The following is a 10000-nucleotide window of genomic DNA, read 5'->3' as shown; positions in this document are numbered from 1 at the left end:
GTGAAATGCGTGAGAAAGAAACAGAGGAAGACGTCCAAAGTGAAGAAAAATGTAGAAAAGGCAGAGAGAGGGGGGGAAAGCATCCCAAGTGCCAGAAAGAAGCAGTGACGGGGGCGGGCAAGTGTCCCCGCGGCCCAAAGGCGACGAGGAGGAAGACAGGCCGCGGACCAAGGGCCATCGACGCAAGGGCAGGGACGAGGGACAATGTCAACACCTCGTTAGCATGGCCATTGTCTGGTGCCAGGAGGAGGGTCAAGAACCTGTCCACGACTGCCAGTGTGCGTTTAGTTGTGTGTTATATCCTCTACGGTGATCGCGTGTTTCGGCGAAGTGGTAGTAGGTGGTAGAAGTTGGCTCTTCCGAGGCATCGATTCTACTCAAACAAACAAACAAAAAAATTACGTAGCAACCATCCCAGTCAGCAAAATTAGAGAGAGAGAGAGAGAGAGAGAGAGAGAGAGAGAGAGAGAGAGAGAGAGAGAGAGAGAGAGAGAGAGAGAGAGAGAGAGAGAGAGAGAGAGAGAGAGAGAGAGAGAAAGAAATAACAATAAAGCCGTGCGGAAAACCACAAGAAATAAAGTCCCTGAGGTGGCACGGTGCTACGGCTGGCACTGCCTAGTCGACTCGGGCAAAGAGAGAGAGAGAGAGAGGGGCAAGCTCGAGCTGGCTGGCACCGCGGTACCTTTCCCCCAGCTGGAGTTGGCAGGGCTACGCCGCCGTGCCAACAACAACGACGCCCACGCAACTACGCCGTGCTCGCTCATCACTCACGCTTTCATCATTAAGCCAAGCGCAATGGCGTAGGAATAGAAGAGCGAGGAGCAGACGGAGAATAATGCCTGGTTCTACGCCTAGCATGTCGAACACATCGTCGTTTTTTTCCCTTTTCTATCTTTCCATCCTACTTCCTTGTCGTTACCATAAATCGGTTTACTAGTTTATTCACAGGAACCATGAAAGGGTGAAAAAGACGTGTGCATAGCCAAGTTTAGGAGGAGGAGGAGGAGGAGGAGGAGGAGGAGGAGGAGGAGGAGGAGGAGGAGGGGCAGGAGGAGGAGGAGGAGGAGGAGGAGGAGGAGGAGGAGGAGGAGGAGGAGGAGGAGGAGGGGAGGGGGAGGAGGAGGAGGAGGGGCAGGGGGAAGAGGAGGAGGAGGAGGAGGAGGAGGAGGAGGAGGAGGAGGAGGAGGAGGAGGAGGAGGAGGGGGAGGAGGAGGAAGAAAAGGGAGAGACGCAGAATTACGGAGTATGGGGAATGGGAGCGAAGAGGGTCAGCGTGGAAAACAAAAGAGGGTGTCACATAACTAGGCCCAAAACCCAAAAGCCTCTGCCAACTGGCCGTCTTCCTTCTCCTCCTCACAACAGTTCTTAGCATGCATCTCCCCCCCCCTCCCCCCCGTCTGGTGCCACGGTTTAAGCATGGCACTTCCTTCCCTCCCATTACCGCACCCCCGGTAAGTTCGCTATAAAATCGAATAAAACGGCATACTTTACCCTAAAAAAACTGTTCTTCATAATCCACCGGTCTATTTACATCTTGGCGCCAGCGTTGTAGACGGATAAAAATAAAAATAAAAAAACAATAAGAAAAAGCGACGAAACCGAGCCATTCACCTCAAGACTATACACGCTAAGTTTCCCCAAATTTCACGACAATCCTCCCGTCTTAGTAATACACCCCCCTTCCGCCTCCCCAATCCCCAACCCATCTTCCTCCCGTCTAAATAACACTCCCCCCCCCCATTTCCCTTACCCCTATCCTCCTCTCGTCCAAACTTTACATACACCCCCCCCCCTCCTATTACCTCCCTTCCCCGACCGAATTCGCGAAACACACGCACGAGAAACGGGGCGAGAAGGAAATCATGAGTGGGAAGGGACAATCGACTGCCCACGCACGCACGCACAAATAGCGAGGAAAGACGAAGATGAAGACGAAGAAGAAGAAGAAGAAGAAAGGAAGGAGAGAGAGAGAGAGAGAGAGAGAGAGAGAGAGAGAGAGAGAGAGAGAGAGAGAGAGAGAGAGAGAGAGAGAGAGAGAGAGAGAGAGAGAGAGAGAGAGAGAGAGAGAGACATGCACACAACACGCACAGCCAAAAAAGTCACATGTTTCCTTTCTTTCACCGCCACAGATCGATAAGGCAAAAAAGAAAAGAGAGGAGAAGAGGGAATAAAAATGAGACGCAGGAAATGAGATCGAGTGAGGGCGATCAAACGGCTCTTTGATAAGCACTTCCTTTTTCTCTTTCTTCGCCTTATCACCGGCATCATAGCATCATCTCCTCCTTCCGTCCCCCCCCCCCCCGCTGCTGCTGCTCCTCTACCTATTCGGTACAAAACACACACAACACACACAGTATATCATCATCATCATCTTCCCTACCTTCAAAACCTCCCTTTCACCTCTTCCTACCATCACCCCCCCTCCACTTGCCCCTTCCCCTCCCCCTCCCTACACCTCCTCTCCCCTCCCTCCCCTACCATCACCCCCCTCCAACCCCCCCTTCGTTCTCCTCGGTGGTTTTCCAAGGTCCGACAAAAAGGCCCTCCCTTCTTCGACCCCCCCCCCCCCCGGCGTCGAGAGGCGAGTCAATGTAAGCAAACACTGCTGATCTTGCGAGAAATCGGGTGGGACGGGAGGTGGGAGGAGGGAGGGGGGTCGCTGTGAAGCCCACAACTCGGGGAAAGTCGCTGGAGATTTAATTTAAAATAAGGTAAAAGGACCCGCGGATTTAGGTTCACCACGCACGTTAGGCTACTATCTAGACCAGATAATAATAACAATACAAAACAGACAAACGAGCCTCAAGCAAAACAAAAAGTCTACACATAGGCGGGCACACACACACACACACACACACACACACACACACACACACACACACACACACACACACACACACACACACACACACACACACACACTCTCTCTCTCTCTCTCGCCCCCCCCCCCTTCCTCACCCACCTACCGCGCCGTGCCAATAACCTCTTTTGTCACACTCCCTCGCCGCCCCCCGCGCTGTAGGCCAGAAGCAGAAGGTAAACAGCCCACGGGCCGCCCCCGGTTTTCGCCGCCGTTCTCCGACAGTTTACGTCTCGCTCGAGTTTCCTCTTCCCGGCTTCTACCCCCCCCCCCCCCCCATCGCGAGAGGTTTACACTGAGGGCTTCTCGTTACTATGCACTTCCTTGGAGGGGGGGGGGGGGGGGGATTTCTTGACGAACGTAGACAAACGGATCTTTTTCGGACGCACAACTCCCGTGAGAAAATTGTTGGTTTATCGTTGCTGACGGGGATGTGAATATAAGTTATTATTTTTTACAGGTGTGAGTGGTTACAAAAAGTGGAAAGAAACCAGAGAAAATACATTCACGTATTCCAGTGAAACGACAGGAAAAAAAACACTCCACAAAAGATCTGTCAAGAGATACGAGTTTTTTTTCCCCAAAGGTAAGAAAAAATAAACTTGTAAAAGATCAAAGGCGTGTAAGTTCACTAAAACAAACAAAGCCAAAATACTAAAAACAAAACCTGCCACGGAGCCCATAAAGGAAGGCAAACAGCCCCGAGCGACGCGGAGGCCAATCGTTCCCAGCATTCCCTAGCGAGGAGTGCGTCGGCGGCCGCAGCATGGGCGTAGCGGAGAGCGTGCGGGTGGCGGCTGCGGCTGCGGGCGTGTTCGTCACCCTCGCCGTCGTGCTGATCACGGTGGCGGTGGTGAACAGCTGTGCCGCGCCCACCGCCGACGAAGATCCCGGCGCCAGCGACCTCCTGTCGCACCTCTCGCTGCTCTACAAAGGCACCTACGTCATCTACGGCAACGGGGTGAGTCGGCCTCTTGGCTTTCAGCTTAAACTCCCTTCTTAGGTTTTGCCTTGCTAAATATTATCTTTCGTCTTCCCCATCCTACTTCTTCCCATCGTTTTCATTCCGCCAAAAATTATCATTCGAGACTAGTTTTACATTTCATAAAACTCAGAAACGAAACATTACAAGCCAAATTGCACTCCGGTTAGTCAAACAAACACCTAATGACCTTGCCTGCCCCTTCCCCTCCAGCGTCGGAGCGAGCGTGACCTCCCCGTGTGCGCGTACCCGGGAGAGGCCTGCAACCTCGCCCACAAGAGGTTCTGGCTCACGCCCATCACGGAGCGCCTGTGCCGATGCCCCGACCGCTCCGAGTGCCCGCTGCACTTCAACGGCCTCAACGACACGCACTCCCAGCACGTCTCGAACAGGGCGCAACTCAAGGTGAGGAGCAAATGAGCGGCAGAAACAAAACACATATAGCGGCATGATCATAAGGGAGAGTAAAAATGTAAAGAAAACGAATTCCACTCCCAAGTAATCATGACAGGATCTTCTACTCAATGACATCTCACGAATTATCATAAATAACAATAACAAAATTATCCCCTCCCCCCTCCCCCACCCAAACCCTGCGGCCAGTTCTGCGGCAACGTGATGGAGGAGCTCTCGGACTGCAAGGCGGGGGACCTGGCTCTGAAGGTGCGCCAGGTGGAGCGCCACGACCAGCCCTTCCCGTCCACCGTCAGCAGCGTGAACCACGGCGCCGACGTCCACTCCGAGCTGCAGTGCCGGTGCCCGTGGCCGCACCGTTGGACGCTGGCGGAGACGCGCATCCCCTCGCCCTCTGAGACCGTCTTCATGTACACGTGTGATGAGGCGAGTAAACCCCGGCGGCCACGCTGAACCTCGGGACTGGACCGAGTTTTCAGGGTTTTTTTTCCCTAGTCTGCCAAACGTGATACACATTGCATGGAATCCAACAGTTCATTTAGCAACTCTCTCTCTCGACATTATGACAGATTGTAAAAATTTCACTCACCCACAAACGTAACCTGTCTCTCTCCTTTTCTGCACCTCACTCACCCCCTTCCTCCCTTGCAGCTCCCCAAATGCAGAGTGGGCGACGAGTGCGGCCGCATCCGTGCCGACACCCTGGAGAGCTATTACTCCTGCTCGTGCCCCGAGAACCACCTGTGTTTATTCCGCGACCCCCAGTCCACCCACTCCACCAGGCAGCTCCATTTCCAAGGGAAGGCGTACAAGGCCACGTGCACGCCCAATTAGGGCCACACCAACCGAGGGCGTGTGGGGTACCCTCCCTCACCCCCTCCTCCTCCCCGCCGCGCCCCTTGGCATTTCGAGGGCATGTTTATTTCTCCTTCCCATATTTCTCTTTCCTTCTTTTTTTGAGGGTTAAAAAGGAGGAAGGAAGGGCGTGAGGGAGACACTGTATACTAATAGAAACGGGGTTTTACTTATACAGCCTTTCCTTATGTCCGACCATCAAGAGTCATCGATTGTATGCATTAAGATCTCATCATCTCATTTCCAGCCCACCCAACTTTCATTCTCTTTGCTAATATTAAGTGGATTAAGAAACTTGTAATTGTCACTGGTTCACTACGGTCTATCAATACGTACTGACTGTGTTTCTTGATATTTATACAACAGATTAAAGCTCTTACTGCAATGTCACAATTAATATTTTCCCTTCCAAAAATCTGTATGTGCAATCAAACATCTTTTTAAGAAACTGATGAACAGATTCAAACCTTGTCACTTCAAAAATGCAAAGTCAAATAAATGTACAGAGGAGAACCTGACCATACTCTTTCAATACTTCAAAGTAAAAATCGTCCACATCTTTGTCTATTTAATATCCTTTATATCTTAGTCACAAATGATTTTACATTCCACTTTCACACTACTTCCCAAAATTCTTTTTATCCGAGATGTGGCAACATTACAGTACTGGTAGTATGAGCTTACTAGCAGTGATGACAACCAATACTTTCTTTACCATTCTAACAATTGCGAGATTCAAAAGTCATGCTTCTGTGACAGGAAGAACCAATTATCGTTCACATTAGCAAGATCAACAGCTCTGAAAATGTTATTCACAATTTCGTAGTTGCCGTCTGCTCAGCAATCATTGTATGGGGAGTTGTCTTCCTGGGGTGCCAGCTCCTTGCTCCAAATAACAAGTAGATGGTAAATAAAAGGCCATAAATCTATATGCCTATCTCATTTTGACAATGTGACTGTGTCCATGTTTTGAACTGTTAACTAAATGTCGCCGGGAAAATGCTGTGACTATTTTAGAATTTTTTGTGAAATGTCTCTGCACATAGATGGCTCTGCAAGTGCTTAGCCACAAAGGAGTCAATTAGTAGACCTTGTGACCTTACCTGACTTCACCTTTCCTTGCATTGGCAAGAATCTTTTTTAATAATATTACGAATATCATTGTTATTTTTATTATGGACATTATAATTACTCTAATGTTATTGATATTAGTAAGAGCAATATAATATAACCTATAATATTTCTGAAAATCAAGGAAAAGAGGAAACAGGTGAGACAGGTAGTACTTGTAATTGGCTCACTGTAATGTTTATTTCTGCTAAAAGTGAAGTAGTTTTCACGTACACAATAATAATAATAATATAATAATGATAATAATAATAATAATGACAACAATAACAATAAAAAAATAATAACAATGACAACAACAACAATAATAATAATAATAATAATAATAATAACAACAAAAACTTTTTCAATTTTAACTGTTTCAGATAAAGGCATAAAAATGAAACCAAATCAATTATTTACAAATACACTATATCATTTACAAGATGATGATGATGATGATAATGAAGAAGAAGAAGAAGAAGAGGAAGAATTCTTGTGTGCCTCCAGGAAATACTTTGTGAGCCAAATGTATAACCCTCACAGCAAATCTCAGCATTAAACAATTCAAAAAATCTTCCAGAGTTACTATGTCTATGCTTCTTGAACGAGATGACGAAATGCTTATCATGCTGTATCCAATAACCATATCTAAAGAATAAAATGAGTTGCTGCTGGGATTCAAACTTCGTTCCAACCTCCGATGTCACTTTGCAAAATGTACAAACACTACTCTCATAAACCAGTAGTTGAAAAGCGCATTCTTACTCACAGGAAGTTGAATATCACTCTCATGAACATTATTCTTGTTTTTTTCTGATTATAACAGTCTGGTAATAACTTAAAGATTTCTTTAAAACTCCTTTATCTCTATCATATGTTATGATAATCTTACCATAATCTTTTATTCTTTACTTATTTATTTATATTTTTACTGCTTGGTCTGGAGTATCAAACTGGAGATAACGAATGTTTGGAAAATATATAATAAAGTCACCTAAATGAAGTGAAATTAAGTTCCTTAGAAATATATAAAAAATATACAGGTAAATATCTGTATAGGAAACAGTAACATACAGTAGAAAAATGGGAAAATTAAGAAAATGTTTGATGACACTATAATAATAATAGATAAAATAACGGACAAGAAGATCAAGAACATTTCATACTAAAGCTATATAGCTCACTGGAAAGTCTGACTTTGATACACTACTGGAAAAGGCAAATTTTGTATGCAGGATAAAGTAAAATAATATAAAATAATAATCATATACTGCTACTACTACTACTACTACTAACAACAGTAATAATGACAATCATAATAATAACAATAACAATAACAATAATAATAATAATAATAATAATAAAGTGAAATTTGTGACAGCACATGGTTCTCCCAGACATAAAGGGTTAAATCATTAGTTGTATCTGATGAAGAACAGATCTCTGGTGCTTAATTGAGACAACCGACACTTACCATTCTATCTCAAAAGCAAGTGCCCATCTACCTAATGTTTCCTTCAAGTTACATTTGGAAGTTCAATAATAGATGTTGGTATAAATGGAAGAGGAAAGAAAGAAAGAAAGAAAGAAAGAAAGAAAGAAAGAAAGAAAGAAAGAGAGACTTAAAAAAAATTAACGCCCAGAACTATGAAGGCGCAGTACAAGGAAAAAATGTCGCCCCTCCCCCAAATATGGGTTTAAAATTTTCAATTACTATTGAGGTACTATTCCCAAAGAATATTTCATCATGACTGAAAAACTCTGATGCAATTTAAAGGGACTGGGAGTATGCAATAATAGTGAACTTTTTATGCATGTAGAACAGAGCCCCTGATTTCATGCATTGCAAGTGTGAATGATAATCTTATGTTTAGAGCAAATTACCATTCATTTGGCAACAAACTGAACCTCAGAAAAGTCCAGTAAGCTACTCACTACTCAATTACACGCAAGCATTCAGAAAGCATGTAGGTCAGTCATTGTCACACTAATAGTTTTCACATTAAAATTCTCTGTTCGTTCTATCTGTGCGGTAGAAAGAACAAAAGAAAGTGGGAAAAACATGCGAAGGGAATGACTGGAAAAAGCTAACCAATTTGCTAGTAGCAACAAGGACACCATAACTCTGGTAATCTCTTATGAAGAGCGGTAAGTGTTGGAATATGTTAATGCTTATATTATTACAGTACCTAAGTCATTTAGTGAATACAAGTAAAAATCTTTCTTTTTGGGAAAAAATTTGGACACAAGGATACTTAATCTTTAAAAGGTCATATCATTATCATTTAATATATTTTGTCTGTTTATTAATACAAAATATGATAATAGCTGGATTTACTTGGAACAAACAAGATAGATTGTTTCTGTAAAGACTATGCTATAAAGCATTCACGAAAAAGAGGAGGAAATATTATGCATATATCATTTAATGAAAAAAGTCATTCCAGCACCTATTAGGAACTTCACGAAAGTTTCTTTTTATTTCTTAACATATCAAATAATCATTCACAGCTGTAAACAAAGTATGTTGTAAGTGTTAACCTCACTCCTTTACCTATTATTGCAAAAGGCCTCTTATTTTCTTATTGTTATTAATAATGATACAGACATTATAATAATCCTAATGTCAATAATAACAACAATGACAATAACAACAGTAATAACATATATTGCATTAAGAAGAACAAGAAGACGAAGAATATTCAAGGAATACAGATATCAGCTGGAGTCACACAGGCCTACTGACTGACTCCTTGGTAAGCATTTGTGGATTCATCTATGCATAAATAAAACTCATGAAACACAACTACAGTGGACAGAGCAATTACCTGGTGCCGATTGGTTAGGACACTAGGTTATTTCAAGAATTATCCTGTAGAATGCCATACTAATGTTTATTACAATTTGGAGAGCTGCTTATTTCAAACATGTTTTTTTTAATACTTTTTCCCCACAAGTGCTGTGTCCATCATTTAGTCATGATTCACCTTTATCATCATGTTACAGAATAATTTACAGAGGACAGATTACTTCCCTCAGCTGCAAATGCATTAGTTAAGTTAGAATTATCTTCAAATTCTATATGCAATGGGTTTGCTGACTTATGTAGCCAAATTCACATCACCAGTGGTCTTTTGCTGCAACTGTGCTACATAGTATTCAAAACATAACAAGAAAAGACACTAAAGTAAATAATTAAACCAAAACTACCACGTAGTACTCACCTGAGCAGACTGTGATGCCAAGAGAGCCACCTTGGGTATTAACTCCTGCTGGTAGGTTGCAGGCCAAATGGACTCTGAAGCCAGACCCATCTCCTGAGCCTTGGCAGCTGTCACTTTATGCCCAAGGAATAGCTGAGTTGACTGAAAGCAAATATACAAATCATTACACAACTTGCCAATAACTGTAGCTAACAACAAACACTGAGACAAATAACAACTGTTGAACATTGCTTTTTTATTCAGAGAGAGTTTATAACACCAATAAAATACAGGTAAAATACAAAGCATAGTGCTGTACAAGATGAATGTATACTCTCAAACAATTCTTACTGATAACTTTTACAATTGCTCAGTTTATAAACCTTCACATTCTTATAACAACATTAGTGTGCAACTCACCTGCAATTTGCCCAAAATACTTGGGAACGTATATGTAGCTCCACCTTCAGGCACCTGCCCTAGTTTGGCATATGGAAGGTAAAACTCGGCCTTATCATTAGCAATGACCATATCAAAAAGAGGTAGCATGGTTACGCCCAGGCCCATAGCATTTCC

At 43.8% G+C, this 10000-nt stretch overlaps 2 protein-coding genes across 6 annotated transcripts in view; one reads left to right on the top strand and one right to left on the bottom strand.

The window, feature by feature from the left end:
* LOC119580102 (U-scoloptoxin(11)-Sm5a-like) overlaps positions 1-5670 on the top strand; it is a 6043-nt gene extending 373 nt beyond the window's left edge. For all 3 annotated transcript variants that reach the window (XM_037928028.1, XM_037928027.1, XM_037928026.1), the window contains exons 2-5: positions 3321-3821; positions 4056-4247; positions 4446-4682; positions 4908-5670. In XM_037928028.1, the coding sequence (XP_037783956.1) occupies positions 3627-3821; positions 4056-4247; positions 4446-4682; positions 4908-5090 (807 nt within the window). In that variant the 5' untranslated portion in view covers positions 3321-3626 and the 3' untranslated portion in view covers positions 5091-5670. The remainder of the gene's footprint in view (positions 1-3320; positions 3822-4055; positions 4248-4445; positions 4683-4907) is intronic.
* The window catches only part of LOC119580100 (mucin-17-like), a 41718-nt gene that overhangs the window by 8246 nt on the left and 23472 nt on the right, over positions 1-10000 (bottom strand). For all 3 annotated transcript variants that reach the window (XM_037928024.1, XM_037928023.1, XM_037928025.1), the window contains 2 exons: positions 9845-10000; positions 9446-9586 (listed from right to left, as the gene is read on the bottom strand). The exon at positions 9845-10000 is cut by the window's right edge and continues 55 nt beyond it. In XM_037928024.1, coding sequence (XP_037783952.1) covers positions 9446-9586; positions 9845-10000 — 297 coding nt within the window. The remainder of the gene's footprint in view (positions 1-9445; positions 9587-9844) is intronic.

This window comes from Penaeus monodon, chromosome 13 (assembly GCF_015228065.2).
Source record: "Penaeus monodon isolate SGIC_2016 chromosome 13, NSTDA_Pmon_1, whole genome shotgun sequence".
NCBI classification, from domain to species: Eukaryota; Metazoa; Arthropoda; class Malacostraca; order Decapoda; family Penaeidae; genus Penaeus; species Penaeus monodon.
The sequence above is the reverse complement of the archived record's forward strand: the minus strand, read 5'-3'. Positions and strand labels throughout refer to the sequence as shown.